General features: G+C 32.8%; 1 protein-coding gene across 8 annotated transcripts in view; it reads right to left on the bottom strand.

The window, feature by feature from the left end:
- Nucleotides 1-4,423: 4,423 nt before the first annotated feature.
- LOC145283502 (dopamine receptor 2-like) overlaps nt 4,424-24,196 on the bottom strand; it is a 1,112,732-nt gene continuing 1,092,959 nt past the window's right edge. For all 8 annotated transcript variants that reach the window (XM_080132330.1, XM_080132329.1, XM_080132327.1 and 5 more), the window contains one exon: nt 4,424-10,082. In XM_080132330.1, coding sequence (XP_079988456.1) covers nt 5,308-6,594 — 1,287 coding nt within the window. In that variant the 5' untranslated portion in view covers nt 6,595-10,082 and the 3' untranslated portion in view covers nt 4,424-5,307. The remainder of the gene's footprint in view (nt 10,083-24,196) is intronic.

Here is a 24,196-nt window from a genome sequence, read left to right as displayed (position 1 = left end):
TACTAATACATTTTCATATCTACATGCTGCTTTATCATTTATAAGCATAATCGTGCGCGCGCACACACACACACACACACACACACACACACACACACACACACACACACACACACACACACACACACACACACACACACACACACACACACACACACACACACACACACACACACACGCAACGCACACGCACACGCACACGCACCCACACACGCACACAGTCACACACACATTAATAAATAACATCTTTTTAGAATGTAGATACATTGTGTTCAGTAAGAGTCTTAGTTTATATCTAATATGAACGATTATGTTGTTCAGATTTTAAAATTTAGTCTAAATAAAATGTAGGCTGACAAATCAGACTTTGATTCTAACTAGCAATTTTTCATTTCTTATTATTGTGCCATGTTATTTACAATAGACTAACATACTTCTATACAATTTATTAAACAAATATGTAATCCGGCACCGTAGTCTGGTAATAACCACCATTAAAAGAAATAATAAGATAAAAGGAATAATCTTAATATTGTTTTTTTTTCATTCAAGATTTTAAAAGACAACGATTCAAATCATAGTTCTGAATTCTGTCAAAATTCCTCATCATGAAAAATTAAAACGCGAAGAGCAGTTTCAAAATCACCAGATTTGTTTAACCTTAAATTATTATGGGATGCATTAAATTATTATGGGATGCATTCGGGCGGATAAAATAACAAAATATGCTTTTTCAGTGCTTAAAGAATATTTGACTTAAAAAATACAAAAATATTTCGTTTGAAGTTATCTTTTTAAAAGAAATGCAGATTAGCGGCAAACCTTTTTACCTGTAGTATATATATATATATATATATATATATATATATATATATATATATATATATATATATTCATATCGTGTATATATATCGTATATATATATTGTATATATATATATATATTCATATCGTGTATATATATCGTATATATATATTGTATATATTATATATATATTTATATAGATATATATTGTATATATATATACAATATATATCTATATACAATATATATATTGTATATATATATATATTGTATATATATATTGTATATATATATTGTATATATATATATTGTATATATATATTGTACATATATTGTATATATATATTGTATATATATATTGTATATATATATTGTTTATATATACTATATATATACATATTGTATATATATATATATATTGTATATATATATTGTATATATATATATATATTGTATATATATATTGTATATATATATATATTGTATATATATATATTGTATATATATATATATTGTATATATATATTGTATATATATATATATATATATATATATTGTATATATATATTGTATATATATATACAATATATATATATTTATCAGTTGTACGTGCATATACAGTTATAGCGTTTTTCCATATATCATTCATATAAGCTTTTTTTTTTAATTCACCAAGTATGGATCTTCCACGGTGAGTTTTTTTTTTAATTATCAATCTTTTCTCGACGTTAAAAAAAAAAAAAAACGATAAAAAAAGGAAAAAGTGATGGCATAAAAAAGTATATGGCGTGAAAACCAAAAAGAATGTGTCCAGGGAAATGAACTTTTTACAAAACAATTTTGGAGAAGATGTATAATGGAATCTTTTTTGTGTGTGATTAGCAGTTTCATTCGTGTCCTCATTTTTGTTTCTGATATAGAGCTTCCGTTTAATGCGATCCACTGGAATTCCAATTTCTCTTTCATGGCTTTATTTATCCGTGGCCTTCAGCATTAACAAAAACGTTTACTTTATGAAAATCTGACTTTTACAGATTACCAGGATAACTTGTAATCTTGTGCATTTCTCCTGCTCCCTCCTTAACACTCACCTAACAATACAAACTCATCAATGACGAAAAAATATACGCATACCTAACACTATTAAATTGCACCTAAATATCTAACAAATAATTTTTTTTTCTGATCAGCCAATTTGTATTTATTATTGCTGTGCAGTGTTATTGACAATAAAACAACATACTTAGCTACAGTTTATTTAAAAATGACTTCATTTGCTAATATGAAATATTTAAAAAGTAATCTCCTAAAAACAGTCATGGGATAACTCATTTGTATTATTTAGATAATTCGGACTACTATCCTCATCGAGTGTTATACCCACAACGTTAGGGTCGATTTAACCTCCGATCTTCTTCAGCTGTCTCTTGTCGAACATTATTGACCAGGTATAAGTCTTAGGTAAGTCGCAGTTGTATTTTTAGGATCGCATGATTGATCATTCAACCTCTAGAAGAGTGTCAAATACGAAATTTACTGCGTATTTTATCCGTTACGCCACGGGTCCTGGCTGAGCGAACAAGAGCATGCTACACCCGGGGATTGAAATTAAGTTCCGTTCGAAATTCCGCGCAAGTATTCAAGTTCGATAGAAAGATTCCCCGAGTTGAACAAAAGACACATGAAGGAAGTTGGACGTTACATCGGCTAAAACGTTGTAATGTAACGTTGTGCGAGAACCAGCAGGTTGTAGCCTAAGTCGTAAATTAGACAAAGAATAGAAAAGAATTTCAATTCGCCTTTTCTTTGTAACAACGACATTTATTTCCTCATTTTTACGACCATGGTCGTCTTTTCGAACGTGCTCCTGAACATCATCCACATCTGTAACATGATCTCGAGCGTTATTTTCGTTTCTAACGTGATCTCCTTTTCAAAGTATTTATTTTTCCCTACCAGTAACGTCATTTCTCATGCATTTGCATATAGCCGTCTGTGCTATGTTACGGTGAGAATAACATTCAAGATGATAACAGTCGTCTGAATAATCCGAATAATACAAATTACCGATCTTAAAAAAAGAAATATCAGAATCATAATTTGTAAAGACATCGTCACTGTTGGCTTTGTGTCCAAATTATCGTTAGACTGGTCTAGTGTTGAGGGGTTAAACGTGCTTCGTGCCAAATCCGATGCAACCGTAAGAAATAATTATATACGTAAGCATAAAAGTTTGGATTTCTTCGAGATAAATGCGTTTAGAGGGTAGCCGTGCGTCCGGCATTAGCACAACCTTATTGACATCATGTCGTCCCTTTGAGTTACAGAAACTTAAACAGGTTGCAAAAAGATTAACGAACAAACAAACCAACAAAACAACAACAAAAGTGGAATTTACCCTGAATTTCACAATAAGAGATCATGAACAGACACACACACACACACACACACACACACACACACACACACACACACACACACACACACACATATATACGTACATATATATACATACACATATATATTTGTGTATATGTGTGCGTATATATATATATATATATATATATATATATATATATATATATATATATATATAAAATTACAATTAAATTTACAAAAATGATCCAAGATGGTAAAACTAAAGTATATTATAAATATTAAAGAATTAATATTCATAAAGTAATCTCACCCTTCTACAAACGATATTCATATATATATATATATATATATATATATATATATATATATATATATATATATATATATATATATATATATATATATATATGTGAATATCGTTTGTAGAAGGTGTTTACAGTGTTTATTGTTTAGAAAACTTTTTCTTGTATGTTTTGGATAGGTTTCACCATCTTGGTCTTTTCCATTTTCAATAAGTTTCGGCTGATGTACTCTCCAGCTTTCTGCGTTCTGAGCTGAATTGAATATTTTTCTTTTATTCTGAGGTTTATAGCATAAAGTTAGTATTTTTCTTAAGTTCCTCCACCAGGCATCGGCCTCAAGAACTCTAGTTTGAATCCACTATCAAATGTATACATTTAGAAAGTCTTTATTCATTTGGAAATGTGCTCTAAGTGACAATCTATGATGAAAATGGAAAAAATGAAGATGATGATAACTGTTCGAGACATACAAATAATGGGTGCTTATGCAGAATACGGACCGCCGTATCGTCGGCATATTCCAGGCAGGTTAGATAAACCGCCAGAAAGTGGGGGACGAATATTTCGTGCTTTTGTTTTCGCTTTTATTTTTGCCGAAAACGATGGCCTATGTCTAAAACGGTATAGTAATTTCAATGAAAAAAGATACCTATGCAGTTTACGGACCGTACTGAAATAATAAGTATTATTTAGAAAGCCTTTATTAGCGTGGGAAAAGATGCTTTTAAACTATTCAATAGTTTTACGGAACTAAAGAACAAAATATGTCATTAAGATTTTATGGGGAAAATATACCGTTTACCGATTTTCGGTAGTTGCAATATCATTGGTTAAATGTTTCGCCACTTTACGGCATCTTAGGTAAATATGCGGTAATATTCCGACTATAACCTGGTCCGTATTCTGTATGAGTATTAAATAATATAAATAACAATAGGTCATCTTAGAAGTGTCGTCGATACGACTTCTTTTTTCCTTCAAGCAAAACAATTCTTTTATTTCATGACTATAATGATGACTTCTCTGTATCACTATTTTCTGTTGTTCATTCGTAGAATCTATTTGCCATTGAGTAAAGAGCACACATCAGTTAGACGCAACAGATGTGTCATAGGGTTGAGCGAAACGCATGAATTCAGTGGTCGGATTAAATGTTCTTTTCGCCAACTGTTTAGTTCTCATATCACAATTTCTTTTCTTTTCTTTTTTTTAGATCCGCATAATCATATCTTTAACAGACTTCGCCCATCTGTTAATCGGTTCCTCTTGATTTGGATTTTTCACACTTAATTTTGAAAATAGCATTTTCAGCGTTAAACGCGTAGATCGAACGGGCGTATTTTAAAATTATTCGTTCTTGTCAAATCTTTGGACATACGAATCAGTCTTTTTTTCTATCACTCCGTTTTCCTTAATATATATTTAAATTTATTTAGCCATTGAGGCAATGACCTCATGTCAGCTCCACCTTAATGGCTGTAAAATCAGTCAATCTCCACATTTTGTCAGGCAAACAGATTACACAACCAGTTCTGAAAACGCATATGATCGCAGTAACTGTTTCGCGCAAATCAGTTACTTTAAGCTCTTAGAATTCATCACTGAGTCATACCGATTTGTTTTCTCTTTATATTTCGTTTATTAAATTTGTTAATGTCTTGTAGACGTTTTCGTGTCTTTTTCTCATTTATTTTATTATTTTTGGACAACCGTTACCGTTTCGCTTTTCCATTTTCTTACCGTTTTGTTAGGTAACAACAAATAAGTTAAAGTTATTTAATATTAATTAATATTAACGTCTTGTAAATCTTAACCATGCCCATCACATCCTGAACTGTACACAGCGATCAACTGTGTTACCCGAAAAACTTGTTTTAATTGCATTGTCGTACGGATTCTGCCTGCGTATCAGCCCATATTTTGGACAGCACATGAAGAGGATTTTGGAAAAAGCTCGCCTAAAATCTCGCATGGAAAGAGCATAAATAATGGGGTTCATCCCGGAGTTGAGATAGCCGAACCAGGTGAAGACAGGAAAGAGGATATTAGGATAGAAAACGCAATATTTGCACATGGCGAACAAAAGGTTCGTGATGAAAAAGGGCAGCCAGCAGAGGATAAACACGCCCACTACAATGCCAAGCGTTTTGGCCGCCTTCTGTTCTTTCGCGATTTTGCTAAGCTTTTTGCTAATTTGTAAATGTCTAAGGCGCTTTGTGATACATTTGGTGGGTCGATCGATGGCCTCCGTATTAACTAAACGTGTTGGGCTCCCCGTGTCGCTATCCGCACTTCGTTCGTGTCTCGCCTCCGATTCATGCGGAAGTCGCCTCGGTCCTCCCCGATGCATCCGTAAGGTCATCACCTCGCCGTCTATGTTGCTGCACATCATCACCTTGCAGCCCATCTTGATGCTTCTTGTCTGCGCCACAGCCGCCTTATAGATCTTGTAGTAGAAGAAGAGCATTATTATTAGCGGACAGTAGAAAGAGACGAACGAGGAGAAAATCAGGTAGCCGGTGTCCTCCGTGAACAGACACTCGTGGCTGGGTAGATCCTGAGGAGTGACGGACCGCCACCAGGCGATCGCCGGGAATGAGATACCAGCTGAGCACACCCAGACGCCCGTGATGAGGATGCTGACTTTACTGTTCGACATTTTAACGGGGTAGGTAATGGGGTCGTTGATTGCCCAATAGCGGTCGAGCGAGATAACGCAGAGGTTCATGATGGAAGCAGTGCTGGCTAGGACGTCAAACGAATGCCAAAGGTCACACCATGCTGGACCGTAGAGCCAGAAGTTGTTTGTCATTTCGTGGCTAATGCTGAAGGGCATCACGATGCCGCCGACCATGAGATCGGCTACAGCTAGTGACACGATGAAATAGTTTGTAACTGTACGCAGGTAGAGCTCGCGACTTACCGCAACGATCACGAGAATGTTGCCGACGATGGTGATGAAGGAAAAAACTGAGAGCAGAATGCCGATGCTGGGGTGTTTCAACTCGTAGGAGAGTTCCTGTGACTCAACGGTTGAATCGTTGTAAAAGGCGTCATAGTCAAATGTACTACTTTCTGTGTCATTGTAAGCTTCCGTGAAATTCAGCATGAAGGATCACACTCGTCGTTGTCGATTCCCAAAGATCAGAAACCTTTGTTCCGGGTGCTTAGAAAAAGATATATACAATTTATGCCACAAACAATCCGCAGGAAATCAAGCTTGGACTTTAGTTTTCGACGTCGGCAACAGTTTCGTGTGAAATGAATTAAGAACCAGGTTAATTCTTCTATTCCGTACCCCAGTATGTCTGATGCACACCGAGATTACAAAAGGAAACAGTTCTGATTATTTCATATTTCAAAACAAGTTTTTGCATGTATAGGTGAACGAATTCAGAGAGTAATGACAGAAAATTGTTGTTGTAGATGAGATGTCAAGTCTTTTTTTTTCTTTTAAATATTAAGGTTATTCTGTGTGTATATATATGTATATACATGAAACTTATTCAGCGAAATTTGTTACTTATATATATATATATATATATATATATATATATAGAGAGAGAGAGAGAGAGAGAGAGAAAGAGAGAGAGAATGGAATAGAGGTATTAGCCGGTTTTGGAAGGAGTGGTTCACTGAAGTTCGGATAAAATGATTTAATAAATAAACCACACCATAATATCGGAATAATAAGTCGATAGACTTAAGATGAACAAAAATGATTTACTAAAATATCACGTTAAAAGCGATAATCAGGTATTGAGCAATATATTTTTTGTCCTTTAAGTTTTAGTATGCATATATATTAAGTGGTTATGAATATTTTTATATTAAATTTTTATAACTATATTTATATTGTTTTATAACTATATTTATATTAAGTTTTATAACTATATTTATATTAAGTTTTATAACTATATTTATATTAAGTTTTATAACTATATTTATATTAAGTTTTATAACTATATTTATATTAAATTTTTATAACTATATTTATATTAAGTTTTTTACATGCTTTTTTTATTTTGTTTTTCACTAAGCAAAGACTACTTTTTGAATGGAGAGATTAATACGCTGGATCGTAGAAAAAATATTTGAACCATAAATCTGAAGTTATTTGTGTCATTTTTGGATATAATTTTATTGAACATATAAATAATAATAACAGCGCTTTTATATTGATATTTTAATTAATTTTGTGTTTTGTTTTGCTTTTGGAATGTTGGTTTAACGGTGTTTTTTTTTGTCATCGGTATAAATCTATTTCTATTTATGTCGTAGCATGACTTTTGTTTTTTATAATCCGTTTTAAATTTTGTTGTGCTGTTTTTTTTTTTTTTTTTTTTTTTTTACCGAAACAATGAATTTGGAGTAATCATTATAGATAAATGGATAACTGCATTTTTTTTCTTAAGAGCGATTCTTGTTTTTTCTTTTATGGATTATGCGAGCTCTTCTTGAAAACATAATGTTCTAAGAAATTTACGATAATAAAAGTAGGAGAATCGAAGGCCATTGACATCACCTTGATATATTCGAAAAAATTAAAATTTAACAATGGTCGGTGGAGAGGTATATTCGACTCTTCCTGACCATAGGGATGAGCACATATTTCTATGTCTATTTTTATTTTATACAAAAGTTCACTCGGTTAAGCGTTTCTCACCTTTAAGAGAGAGAGAGAGAGAGAGAGAGAGAGAGAGAGAGAGAGAGAGAGAGACGGTGGTTCAGTGGTTAAGGATATAGACTGACAACCTAGGTGTGCGAAGTTCGAATCGAGTTCATTCCACAAAACTCACTTAGGATGTTGGCAACCTTCACATTGTTCTTCTTGTAAATACCCGATGTCTTCTCGATACAAGTCTGATTGGAAAAATATCGGGGAAACCAATGCTAACAACAGAATCTTCTGATATGATGATGACCTATTTCAGAAGTAGTTTGTCTTTCATACCAACTCTTGTCCGAAAGCATTACCAGACGAAAGAACTTCCCGTAGTTTGTCGCGAAAAAGACACACACGCACACCTTTTTTTGCAAAAAAAAGTGTGAAACAATAACTTTTTTTTCGAGAAATTTAAATAAATGAGAAAAATATGGAGTCTACTTAAACGGTTCCTTTTGACATTACGTTCTTGTTTAAGAATGGGTTTTCCATACGTAAAGCGATTATAAAAAAATGGTCATTGGATTGACGTCATGTGTATGCTTTTTTTTCTATTGGTCACAGTTTTCTCATACATTTTACCTCTGGATGTATTGTCAGCGCCATTTTATCATGCTACAAAGTTTTCATTACTACATTTTGATTGGTCTATTTATTCAAAACAAAATGGCGAATTTCCGCCTCGAGAAATGTCATGAGTGTTTTTAATGCGCACGTATCTAAATACAATTATTTCACTGTTGTATGTATTTTTCAAATTTCTTTATTTTAATATAATATAAATTTATAGATTTATTTACATAGCATTAAATATATATGTATGTATATATATATATGCAAGTAAATGTAATATTGGCCTTTATTTTATTTAAAAGCGAAACCATTTATAATAAAATGAGACTCCATAAAGTCTTGAGAGGCAATAGATGCTACCTATAAGTATACTTGCCCAGAGAGTTTATAGTGAAACAATGGTTTCATAATTACAAAACTGCAGCTATCCAGTTTATCATAAGATTACTAACAATATTACGCAGTTTGATATATTTGTCCATTAAAATCGTTTTAATATGATTGTTCACATCGTATCTGAGGGCATATATATATGTATATATTCCTGTATTGAAATTTTTCATGAACGTCTTTAATGTGTGCACATTTAAATATAACTATTTCACGATAGAATCTCTTTTTTCATGTATTCTTTCTTTAGTTTAATATGATATTGACTTATAAATTTAGCATGTATATTTTTATATATGCATAAACAAATAAATGTAACAATGGCCTATGTTTTATTTAAAAAGCACGCCTGATTATAATAAAAAAGGGCTACAGTGAAGCAAGGATTTCACAATCCCCAACCTTAAATAATCGGTGTATCATAATACTACTACTAATACTACGCGGTTTGATATACTTGCCGATTAGAATTGCTTTAATGTGAGTGTTTACATGTCATGGGAGAGGATATCTCTGTCTATCTAAATATAGATGTTCGCTCTTTATGACATTTTATTAAATCTTTATTTTTTCGGATTGTGATCGCTTTCTTTTTGTTTTAAGAATTAAATACTGGACGACTTTCCTTCGGCTTCGGGAATTAAAAGCGTCAATTTATACAGCGTTTTCTTGGATAAAAATAACAATGACGACAAGCAGAGGATAATCACTTCTTCGATAATATATGGTGTAGAATACAGCTCCAGCGAACAGAATATTGTTGCGCGACTAAACATAGTATGTGATTCAAAAACGGCAGGAGGTGAATTGTTCTTCGAAAGAAACCACGTTTCAGACTCAGATGTAAGTGTTGTTCTAAAATGGCCGACGCTGGAATATTTCCTTCCGAGAAAAATGTATATAGATAGCAATGGATCCTATTCGGGAATCATAGATTTATCCGAGTCAGATGTTGGTGCCAACCATGTCTGAAATGATAACGGACAGTTATTAGATGTTTGCATGAAGAACATTGCTCAAATAATCGACGCTAGCTAGAAGCTAACATATAGATGGCAAAAAAACAAAACAAAAAAAACACGAAATTATTAACTTCCGCATTACTTCCTAAGATTTGAAAAGCTAACATACACGCACGAATATAATTCAAAGCAAAATAAAATAAAATAAATTTAAATACATTTAGTTGTCAGTTCAACAAGGAAAAACTGTAAAAAAAAAGTTATAAAAACTCTTTATATCATGGCATTTCTAAACCTATTGCTTTTCGCCAGAAAATGACAAAACATCTATTTCTCAGATAAATAAGTGTTGAGTTTTTGAGCTTGATATACTTTGATAGGCCCGTATATAATTCTTTAAACCCAAGAAATTCGTTTCTTATCGTTGACCACTTTCAGTTGAATTAAAGTCTGTCAATTTAGCTCTCATGCATCGTATAACGATTAGATCACTGTCTGACTGACGTAAATGAACATTTAAAATTAAGATGTTTAAATTCGACGTTATCCTACGCGGTTAATGGTAGCCGAATGGATACGGTCTCCGCTAATCGAGTCAGAGATGTCTCGTGTTCCGGGGTTCGAATCGTTCGAATGGTGTTAATCGTGACACCCTGCACTGAAGATTCCCGAAAGGATGAAACACTAGTGTCTTTAGGTATTTAATTATTATAGTAAAAAAATAATTAATTATTATAGTAAAAAAATAATTATATATATATATATATATATATATATATATATATATATATATATATATAAATAAATGTTATTCTTTGTTCGTTCGTTATTAGTAGTCTAAATAACCACTGAAACGATTGCTTCGACATTTTGGTATAATATGTTTACTGTACCCATACGTGTTTTTATATATCTCTTTTTAATTATAACATTATACTTAATTTTTCTTTAATAAATAAGTGGTTTTCTTTGTATCGATGGGCTATTTTTTTTATTTGGGGACAATTATTTATCACGGCCTGCCGTCACGTGACATCAAAAACACATATGGTCGCTTTCCTATCAAATATTCATCGAAAAATGGTAGGTACGGGCAAAATGAATGCCGACGCTCAAAATGTACAAACCCTTTGACCCCTCCCTTTACTTAAAAATTCACCAAAAAATCAGGAAATCAACGAATTTTAATGAAATTTTCAGCATTTATCAACTAATGATCGCAGAATATAACGAACTAATTATTTTTACTTAAATCGTAGTGAAAATGTATTATTTTGTTTAAACAAAAATACCTGTATTAAAGTTATGGTTTTCAGTAGTAAATAAAAAACGCAAGAATTTATTTTTGCTTTTTTATAATAATATAAAATAAAGCATCGTAATTTGTAACAATAAAAAATAATAATTTTTACAGGAACATTACGAAAAAAGCCCCTAAAGTCCCTATAAATGAATTCGATATAACTCGAAGAAAAATGAATTTCTCGCACTACTGATATTACCATTGAATTAAGCATTGTTTATTTAATATTTTCACACAAAAAAAAAATTATGACAGCAAAAAATATTTCTACTTTTTTTTTAAATGACAGATTTCGCATAATTTCTATATGCAAGATTTTAGTAATTTCCCTGCTCGCAAGAATGTGAAACTTTCGGCGTAACATAATTTTTATATAATATTGGCCAATAATTAAAAAAAAATAATAGGAACATAGAAAAATAATTAAATTAAAAAAATGGTAAAATTTATACAAACATTTACAATAGAAATGTATGGATTCCCGTTTGGGTAAAGAAAAGAAACCCAGCACCCTCCTTCCTTTTAATTATATGACGTCATTCTCAGACAGCTGTCTCAGATTTTAAGCCTCTGTATATGCCGTATTTTCAAAATTACGGTTTGTTGTGCTTATGCGAACGGTAAAAACACTCGGTTGTGGGGCTAATTCAGCTATTTTTAGCAAAAAAATTGTGTACAAACGTGTACAAATATTTTTTTTCCTTTGGGAAATTAAGTTTAGTCCTTAATCTTTCAAATATAAAGTTGTCGGAAACCTATAAAAAAAATTATGATAAATCGGTCCGTCTATTCTTATTAGTTTATTTTTGCCCGTACCTAAAAAATGGATATTAGCAGCAAATCGACTATTGTGGATCATCTTTTTACTATTCAGGAAATTAAAGATTCAATTAGATTCCTATTTCAATCACTTAAATTATTTAGGGTGAAATGAGTTTAGGAATTTATATCCAAACCTAAATATTTTTTTTACTGAAAAAAACAAACATTAATACACTAAGTTAGGTAAAATTTGCATAGAATGCTCTGCTTTACGGTTGTTGTAAAAATGGAACGGACATTTGAATTTCGTTCCCTTTTAAATTCGGTACATTTTTGCATTACGTCCAACTCATCGTTCACATTCGACACGTCAACTTTTATAGGTTTTCGGGTATGCTGACAAGGTTAGGAATGTCTATTCCGAAAGCCGTTCTTTACATGGGGAGGTTGGAGGTGTCTATTCCGATAGCCGCTCTATAGATGAGTAGATTGGAGTATTTATTCGTTGTAAACGTACCCGACAACCTATAAATGTCGACATTTCCAATGTGAACGGTAAGTTGGACTTATGTAAAAAATAATAAAAGATATACCAAACTGACTTTTTTCGTTTAAAAATGGAATTATTATTATTATTATTATTTTTTTTTTAAATATTTTGTGTTTTATATATATATAAAGTACAATTGTTGAATGTTAAATTTTGATTATATTCGTTTGGGGTGCGCAATTAAAAAAAGATTAAAACGGAGCGAAATTTAAGTTTCCGTTCCATTTTGACAACAACCGTAAAACAGCGCATACTCAGCAAATTTTATCGTAAGTTATAAACATCTAGATATACTTACATTATATTAGAAACCGAACGACCCATAAAAATCTGGTAGCTGAGTGTCAAATCTGCTTAAAATATTGAAAAAAAAAGAAAAAATAGTACCTCTCCCAAACATACTGGCAATAATTTGGTTTCGTCCTTCCCTTGAGTGTTTCCAATGAGGGGGATTGATTTACTACGATTTGTATTAGAAGCTGAGCACTTATAAAAATGATTTAATTCTTGAATGTTTTGCATTTTGGTTAAATTTGTTATTTTGCAATCACTGATAGCCCACTCAAAAAATTGAACAAAAGACGAAATTAAAAAGAATGGTACTCATGCAGAATTTAACCCTCCTCCCCGATTCCAATTATGGTTAGGGTTCGACCGGCAATCACCGGATTCAACCGAGCGTTGTTCAAATGTTGAAACACTAAATCAACATTTTATTTAATTTTTGCATAATTAATTAATGATGGGAGTATTTTTCCTGTTTATTTTCTTAACAGCTCTTGACAAAAAATAATTTGTACATTCTCTTGAAAAACAAAATCAAACTTTTCTTTACTTTCAACTAACTATTTACAGTGTTCATATAAAGCATTCATCTGTTCTTTTTATAATAAAAATTCCGTTTACAAAAAGAAACGTTTACTGCCAAATTTCTTTAAAAATAAGTGTAAGTTTTCCTAAAAAACAAAACAAACAAAAAAAACAAAAACTTTCACCTAACAATTTATGGTAAAAAAATGAATTTTTTTTGGGAGGAGGAGGGGAATCAACTTTTATTGATAAAAATATAATAAAAGTAAATAAACAATACAAAATGCAATTTTTCCTGAGGAATGTGTTCCATTTTAACAAACTGAGCCACAGCAACGCGTGGCCGGGTACAGCTGGAATATATATATATATATATATATATATATATATTTCTTAGGGTCCTGAGAATATGCAGTGAAGAATACATTGTGGAAGAATTTGAGTATATCGAATGTACATTCATTAACTTTCAATACCCTCAACATTTTTTGGCAAATACAAAAAGAAAAGCACTAAAAATTTACCATAACCGAATAGCCAGACACACAACAGACAATTAACATTACCAACTAATAAAAATAACGACACAATCTATAAGAACCTAAATAAGACAGGCATTCAAATAACAAAACTAAACTCTTTAACAATTATGGATCTAACACGTAAAATTATGACTAATACCAACATCAACACCAAAGCCGGAATATATTCCATACCCTACCTTGATTGTGGAAGAATATACGTAGGAGAAACTCAACGTAATTAAAATAAAAGAATATATGAACACAAAAGAGATGTAAAAAACAACAATACACTCAACGCCAAATTTTGTCACATCATGGAGAACGACCACCATTTTAATTTTAACAAAGCAACTTTCCTTAAACACATACATAACAGATCCACACAACGTTTAATTGAGTCGGCTATAATCTCCCATTCCAGCAATATAATTAAGCAAAGAAAGGGTTTTTTCCACGTTGCTCCCTTTCTGTAGAAAATAATTATTAAAGAGAACAACTTAGACACCGGTTAAACGCGATATATATATATATATATATATATATATATATATATATGCATATATATATATAACTACTTCATTTACTCACATAAAATAAATATACGAAAGTATAGATTTATGCGTAAACTTTAAGTATTTACTTCAAAAGTGCTCAATACGTAGGTAGAGCTAGTTATATATATATATATATATATAAAAAGGGAGGAAAACGTCTACCTTAAACCACTAACCTAGTTCTAAAACAGATCCTTTGTTCGATAAAATGCATGCCCATTGACTGAGAGGAAGGGGCGCGGTGGATACTAGAAAGCTGATTTGCTAACTAAAAATCCTAAACATATACAAAAACAAGAAACAACCACAGAATTCGCACATAAGCCTGACGAATCCTATAGTGGATGAAACGCAGAATATTCAGTGTAGCTTAATCGCCATATATATTTTATAAATCACTATAAATATATATATATGTATACATATATGTATGTATATATATATATATACAAAAAATTCGTAATTTCACTTAATTTTATTATTTTTATTTTACTTATTTACTGTATTTTATATATATATATATATGTATATATATATATATATATATATATATATATATATATATATATTTAAAAGAGTGTAGCCATCAACAATTGTGGGTTTTTTTTAAAGGTTTTCATCATATTTTTATTTTAAAATATTTTTATAACGCGTTTCGAGCTTAGGGTGTGCTCTCTTCAGATATTTTCATAAAAAGTTTTTCTTTAAAATGGGAGTTTGTAGATATGCCTCCGCTGATATTAAATATGTTTTTCATAGTGATGCGATGCGTGTGTTCAGTGTTCAGACGTTCTGTCTCCAACTTTAAGTGTTCACAGTGACCGGTCAAAGTTAGTTTCAAAGAGTGTTTTTTAGTCCATATGGTGAAGGTTTTTATGGCTTTTTTAGGGTTCTTTTTAAAGACTTTCTTTCCCCATGTATAGCATACACTCACACACAATCACATACGCATACATATACATTCATGTACATGTACACATGCACACGCACACGTACGCAGGCACACACACATACACACACGTACATACATAGAAATATATGTAGGAGCATACAAATATACACATATACATACCCACCTACACACCCACACACGTACTCGCATACATCCACCGCTAACAATTATTTTTATTTTTTTATTTTTTATTTTATATATATATATATGTATATATATACTTTTTTTTTTCAACCAAAACACGCATGTATATATGCGCTTAATCATTCCGACATACGTACACGCACCCACACACACACACACAAGTAAGATGGAGAATAGGTAGAAGATATATATACACACATACACACATATATGTACACACATATATGTATGTGCACATACACTCACAAACATCCACATACTATGTAGGCACACACACATACACACACACATGCACACACACAGACATATGCAGGGGCTCACACATACGCGTATATCCATATCCACACGAACACATTTACCCACTCATACATGTGCATACATATGTATATAAATATACACATACACACACATACACACGGATGTGTATACACTCATCCACCCATATATATATATATATGGGCACATGCACTCATAATCACACACACATACATATTCATACATTCCACCTTATGTATATATTGGTTGAAGTTTCCTTTCCAATCCATGCACATATGCATACATGGATTCGGTCACCCAAACATAAGTACGCGTATACATACAAACAAGATGTAGCATAGATAACAGATGATATATAATTATACACACACGCATACACAATCATATGTGCACACCCACGCACACACACATATACACACGCACACACGCGCGCACATACACATACATACGTTTAATTTCTAGTTGTTTGTTTATTTAAGAGAAATGGTACTGTACTGGGTATGGGCGCGCGCACCCGCGAAAGTGTGCGTGTGCCTTATTGTGCTTTTTTGTTGTTTCGTGTGTGAGGGTGCACACCTACCCAAGCATGCATGCGTGTAAGTGTATTTTGTGTTTTGCCTATTTATGTGTATAATTATGGAGAGATGTTTAAGGCGGGGTTAAACTTTGCTATGAAATTTTTTTCTTGAGTTAGCAAGTAGAAGTAGTTGTCAGTTTGGAAGATGGGCATTATCTCGAATCTGCCTCCACTGCATGTGTGTATATGTTGTGATACATGTAGGTGTCTATTTTCCGCGATTTTGATGTTGGATCGGTGTAGGGCTACTCTATTACTAAGGTTTTTTGTAGCGCCTATGTAGGATTTATCGCATGCTGGACATTTTATTACATAGATCACGTTTTTTGAGGTGCAATCTAGGTTTTTTTTAATTTTGAATGTTTGTATGGGGTTCGTAAATGTGTATGTGTTTCCCTCTAATATTATGTTGCAGACTCTACATCGTTGTTTGTTGCATTTTGTGACTCCTTTTGTTGCGTCTTGATTGAGTTTGGATGAGGTAAGAATGCGTTTTAGGTTTTTGGGTTGGCGTTTGCTTTTTATTATTTTTGTTGTTTTAAGGAAATTTTTTAGTTTGCTGTTTTGTTTAAGTAGGACGAGGTTTTTCGTTATCTCTGTGAAAAGCTCTGGGTTGTTTGTGTTGTGTGTGGAGACGTATGTTAGGATTTGTTCTTTGTTTCGTTCTTTAGGGGTTCTCAAATCTTCTACTGGTATATTTGTCGCAAGTTGGATCCCTTTGTCTATAAGTTGTGATGGGTATTTTCTTTTTCTTAAATTTATTCGTAGTTCCTTGAGTCGGATTTTTCGAAGGTTATTGTCCGTGATTATGGTGCAGATTCTACGTGCTAGGGTGTAGGGAATTGATTTTATGCAGCTTTTAGGGTGGTGACTTTTAAAGTGTAGGTATTGTTGGGTGTCTGTAGGTTTGCGGTAAATGTCTGTGATAATGTTATTGTCTTTAATCTTTATCAGTATGTCTAGGAAAGGTAATTCTGTAGAGCTTTGTTCTATGGTGAATTTAATTTTTGGGTGTAGGTTCTGGAGTATGGTGTGTAAGTCTGTGATGTCCCCCCATGTGGGTTTCCATAGGATGAAGCAGTCATCTAAGTACCTTTTCCATGATTCTACAAACAGTATTTTAGTGCTGTGGCCAAATTTTTGTTCTATTTTTTATATAAGGTTTCTTCTAGGTAGGCTAATGTAAGGGTTGCGTAAGTCGGTGCCATTTTCGTTCCCATTGCTGTACCTAGTGTTTGGATGTAGTTGGTATTGTTGAATTCGAAGGAATTATTATTTAGAATTATGTCTATACTATCGATAATGAATTGCTTTGTGAATCTGGGATGTAGTGTTTGTGCGTGTCTGTTGATCCAAAATAGTATTGCTTCTTTTCCTAATTCATGGGGTATATTACTATATAAACTGCTAACGTCAAATGTAACTAATAGTGTCCCGTTTTCTATTGTATGTGGTAAGGTAGTAAGAAAATGGATGTCGTCCCTTATGTAGCTCTTAACTTGATCTGTGAAAGGTTGTAATAAGATGTCTATTAAGTTGCTAAGTCTGCTTGTCGGACAGGCTGGTCCTGCTACAATGGGTCTAAATGTAAGGTCACTAGGGTTTGGAGCGCTAATATATTCTGAGTTTTGTGTATCGATGGCAAGTTTTATTGTGCCAGATTTGTGTATTTTAGGCAGTCCGTAGAAGTTGTTGGTCTTTGTAATGAAATTTGTGAGGAAGTCCTTTTCTTTCTTTTTTAATATTTTGTTGTGTGCTGTACAAAGTTTTGTGATTTTTGAGATAGTGGTGTTATCTATGTTGGTACTAATGGGTTTATAGTAGTGTTTGTCATCCAGTAATTCTGTACTTTTTGTTTCATAATACGTTCTGTCCATGATTACTACGGCACTGCCTTTGTCTGCTTCTTTTATTATTATGTCATTATTATTACGGATCTTTTCGAGTGCTTGTTTTTGCTTATGTGTGAGGTTGCTTGTGGTTTTGTGTTTTTTTTGGAGGTTAAGGTTCCAGAGATTTTCGAAGTAGCTGTTTAGTTCTTTTGTGTTGTTCTGTTTATTAGGGAAATATGCTGATTTGTTTTTTACTAAAGAATCATCTTTGTCCCCTTTGTTATCTAGTGTTTCTATTAGTCTAAATTTCCGTTCGAATTCTTTAAGGTCCTTTTTTAGTTCTGCTATATTGCTTTTAGGGATGGGGCAGAATTTGAGGCCCAGCTTCAGTATTTCCATTTCGTTCTTTGATAAGGAGTATGTGGATAAATTGATGATTTTGGGTCTAATTTTTTCTAACCTGGAATTGTTGTTCCCTGGGGGCTTCCTAAAAAATGCTGGGAGTTGTTTGTTTCCTTGTTTCGAGGAGTGGTGTGTTTTAGGGTGATGTGATGTCTCCTTGTAAAATGAGTGTTGTGTACAATATTGTGAGGGTTCAGTGATAAATTGTTGAATGGGTTGTCGTTATATGTTTTTTGTGTTGGATAGTTGTGTTTCAGTTGGAATTGGTGTTGCTGTTGAGGATACATACATTGTAGTATAGGGTTGTGTTGTCGGGGTTTGTTGTAGGGAAGGTCTGTTTGTTGGGATTGGTGTTGCATGGGATATTCTGATTGTTCCCGTTGATGGGGGAGGTGCCTTAGGGGTTTGTTTCTTTGTGTGGGATATGAGGGGTGAGAGTTGTAGGTAGTGTTTTGAATTATGTGATGTCTCAGGTAGTTGTGTTGCATTGTGGGGATGTTTTGGTAGGGGTTGTTTAGTAAAGGTATTTTGCCACAACTGAAAAGAACTCTCCTTCTATCCCTCACATTTCCTATGCATACAGTTAATTCCAAGAACATCCTACATGTAGGACATATTTTCACGGGATTGCTTTCCTGCATGATACAACATGGTTGTCTTCAAATTCAATATCAATAAAAGTGGTCTATCCTGGGAGCAACTCTCTTCCTAATCGACATCTATTTTCACGAAAATGGCACCGACTTACGCAACCCTTACATTAGCCTACCTAGAAGAAACCTTATATAAAAAATAGAACAAAAATTTGGCCACAGCACTAAAATACTGTTTGTAGAATCATGGAAAAGGTACTTAGATGACTGCTTCATCCTATGGAAACCCACATGGGGGGACATCACAGACTTACACACCATACTCCAGAACCTACACCCAAAAATTAAATTCACCATAGAACAAAGCTCTACAGAATTACCTTTCCTAGACATACTGATAAAGATTAAAGACAATAACATTATCACAGACATTTACCGCAAACCTACAGACACCCAACAATACCTACACTTTAAAAGTCACCACCCTAAAAGCTGCATAAAATCAATTCCCTACACCCTAGCACGTAGAATCTGCACCATAATCACGGACAATAACCTTCGAAAAATCCGACTCAAGGAACTACGAATAAATTTAAGAAAAAGAAAATACCCATCACAACTTATAGACAAAGGGATCCAACTTGCGACAAATATACCAGTAGAAGATTTGAGAACCCCTAAAGAACGAAACAAAGAACAAATCCTAACATACGTCTCCACACACAACACAAACAACCCAGAGCTTTTCACAGAGATAACGAAAAACCTCGTCCTACTTAAACAAAACAGCAAACTAAAAAATTTCCTTAAAACAACAAAAATAATAAAAAGCAAACGCCAACCCAAAAACCTAAAACGCATTCTTACCTCATCCAAACTCAATCAAGACGCAACAAAAGGAGTCACAAAATGCAACAAACAACGATGTGGAGTCTGCAACATAATATTAGAGGGAAACACATACACATTTACGAACCCCATACAAACATTCAAAATTAAAAAAAACCTAGATTGCACCTCAAAAAACGTGATCTATGTAATAAAATGTCCAGCATGCGATAAATCCTACATAGGCGCTACAAAAAACCTTAGTAATAGAGTAGCCCTACACCGATCCAACATCAAAATCGCGGAAAATAGACACCTACATGTATCACAACATATACACACATGCAGTGGAGGCAGATTCGAGATAATGCCCATCTTCCAAACTGACAACTACTTCTACTTGCTAACTCAAGAAAAAAATTTCATAGCAAAGTTTAACCCCGCCTTAAACATCTCTCCATAATTATACACATAAATAGGCAAAACACAAAATACACTTACACGCATGCATGCTTGGGTAGGTGTGCACCCTCACACACGAAACAACAAAAAAGCACAATAAGGCACACGCACACTTTCGCGGGTGCGCGCGCCCATACCCAGTACAGTACCATTTCTCTTAAATAAACAAACAACTAGAAATTAAACGTATGTATGTGTATGTGCGCGCGTGTGTGCGTGTGTATATGTGTGTGTGCGTGGGTGTGCACATATGATTGTGTATGCGTGTGTGTATAATTATATATCATCTGTTATCTATGCTACATCTTGTTTGTATGTATACGCGCACTTATGTTTGGGTGACCGAATCCATGTATGCATATGTGCATGGATTGGAAAGGAAACTTCAACCAATATATACATAAGGTGGAATGTATGAATATGTATGTGTGTGTGATTATGAGTGCATGTGCCCATATATATATATATATGGGTGGATGAGTGTATACACATCCGTGTGTATGTGTGTGTATGTGTATATTTATATACATATGTATGCACATGTATGAGTGGGTAAATGTTTTCGTATGGATATGGATATACGCGTATGTGTGAGCCCCTGCATATGTCTGTGTGTGTGCATGTGTGTGTGTATGTGTGTGTGCCTACATAGTATGTGGATGTTTGTGAGTGTATGTGCACATACATATATGTGTGTACATATATGTGTGTATGTGTGTATATATATCTTCTACCTATTCTCCATCTTACTTGTGTGTGTGTGGGTGCGTGTACGTATGTCGGAATGATTAAGCGCATATATACATGCGTGTTTTGGTTGAAAAAAAAAGTATATATATATATACATATATATATATATAAAATAAAAAATAAAAAAATAAAAATAATTGTTAGCGGTGGATGTATGCGAGTACGTGTGTGGGTGTGTAGGTGGGTATGTATATGTGTGTATATGTATGCTCCTACATATATTTCTATGTATGTACGTGTGTGTATGTGTGTGTGCCTGCGTACGTGTGCGTGTGCATGTGTACATGTACATGAATGTATATGTATGCGTATGTGATTGTGTGTGAGTGTATGCTATACATGGGGAAAGAAAGTCTTTAAAAAGAACCCTAAAAAAGCCATAAAAACCTTCACCATATGGACTAAAAAACACTCTTTGAAACTAACTTTGACCGGTCACTGTGAACACTTAAAGTTGGAGACAGAACGTCTGAACACTGAACACACGCATCGCATCACTATGAAAAACATATTTAATATTAGCGGAGGCATATCTACAAACTCCCATTTTAAAGAAAAACTTTTTACGAAAATATCTGAAGAGAGCACACCCTAAGCTCGAAACGCGTTATAAAAATATTTTAAAATAAAAATATGATGAAAACCTTTAAAAAAAACCCACAATTGTTGATGGCTACACTCTTTTAAATATACATTTTTTCTCTCGTTGGAACTACACAACCATCACTTTAAATATATATATATATATATATATATATATATATATATATATATATATATATATATATATATATATATATATATAAGACTTCCTTCAGTCTTGACAGACTATGGATACCCACTGTAAGGGTGCCTGCGCGTGAAATTTTTGTGGCAAGATTTGCGCAATCTCCAACTACACCGCTCCTGAGTAAACATTGTTGAATACCAGTGGCAAGTGGAGGTTCAAGACGACTGGAAACAATGCCGAAATAAGCGGAAAGCACATACAGCGCCTGGAATTCCCAAATGATCACCCATCTTGTAATAGCAAGGGTCAACATTGCTTAACTTCGGTGATATAACAGGAACCGGTGTGTCAACGTGATTATACCATAGACTCTTATCAGATATAAACTTAAAAAAAGAGAATTTAATGACACATTGAAGGTCTCAGACATCGATCAACGAGCAGCCTCTCGCTTGTTAAAGATAACATCTGTATAGCCCTAGTTTTAGAACCCAATCCCCTCAACCCACAAACTTTAACCCGTAATACCAACACGAAAATAAATAAAGTCACCGATAAATAAGTAAATAAACAGATACGAGAATGAATAAACTAACAAATTCGCACCCAATTCAACCTTGTTCTTCACACTCATGATAAAACAAAAATAAAGAAAAGAAAAAAAAAAGTCTTTTATTGCTGAGGATAGATTTTCACTCTTCATTTAGAATTCCGTTTTCGAAAATAAGGGTTGTTGTCTGATGAGGTCTCTAGTTAGTAAATACTAGTAAACCGAAACATGCTTATGACTGTGTAGCAACAAACTACTGCTTATGTAAAGACAAATGTATATATATATATATATATATATATATATATATATATATATATATAAGCAAACAGTTAATAAAACATGTTAAAAACACTTTTAAAAAGAGTTAAAAACATATTTAATTTGAAAAGAAAACACTTGATAAGTGGAAAGTCCTTACTGCGCGGAGTTTCGAAGTAATATTTTCCTTTTCATCAGAGGGTAGGAATTAGCAAAATGCGGGATCGGATTTTGCATACAAATGTATTTGATGAAACTGCAAGTAAGTCAAAGATCTTACTTGATAACAAAAAGTGAAGCAGAGGGAATATGGTGAAGAAAAAGGTGATTACACGTGAATGGATAGCCTGGTGAACGGTAAATAATCCAATGACGGTAAAATCCAAAAATATAACTCCAAGAAAGTTAATTGAATTTCCATTTGCACAAGTAAAATCCAAGGAAATCACGTAATTGGAAGATGGGCCAAAATAACCCAAAAGGCCGAAATCCATGGAATAATTCATAAATATGTACAAGGAAAAGGGGAAAAATTCCAATAATATTAATAAAAGAAAAATAAGATAGGCTTTTCATAGGGCTGCCGAGACATAAATTAAATAAGAAAGATCAGGGAAGAAAAAGCGGAAAAAAATTAAATGGCGATAGAATTAGATAGAAAGTAGAAGAGCAAATGCCAAAATGACCCAGACAAAAAGATGTTAAAAGGCGCGAAAAAATATACGGCAAAAAAATAGGTCAACTGAAATGTACAGGTTATTACTTAAGAAAATGTCAGCAAGAGTTGTTAAAAGATACTAAATGAAAATAAATAAATAAATAAATAAATTAATATATAAATAAATAAATAATAAATAAAAACCTAAAAAAATAAAATAAAAAATAAATTTTTTTAAGGGGAGAGGATGGCCGGTATCTGAAAAGTAGGGATAAAGCAAGTAAGTATGTAAGTAAATGTATATAGTAAAATATAAGTAAATATACATACAGGATATGGATGTGTGGGTAGATTGATATATTAGATAGATAGGAATATTTAAAGACTAAAACGGAAATTGCAGATAAAAATTGCAGATAAAAAAATTACAGATAAAAAAACCCGGTCAAGCAAAGAAGAAATAAAGAATTAAAATAAAGGATTATTAAGTTATAAAGTATTAAGAAAGTATGCAGAAAAAAACGATAAAGTTAAAGAAAATTATATATCTATTTGGAAGGTTTAAGTAATAACTATGTAATTTCAAAATTACCATAATTAAA

Source organism: Euprymna scolopes, chromosome 8, assembly GCF_053919585.1.
Source record: "Euprymna scolopes isolate OS-2025 chromosome 8, ASM5391958v1, whole genome shotgun sequence".
Taxonomy (NCBI): Eukaryota; Metazoa; Mollusca; class Cephalopoda; order Sepiida; family Sepiolidae; genus Euprymna; species Euprymna scolopes.
Note: the sequence above shows the minus strand (reverse complement) of the source record. Positions and strands in the feature narration are given on the sequence as shown.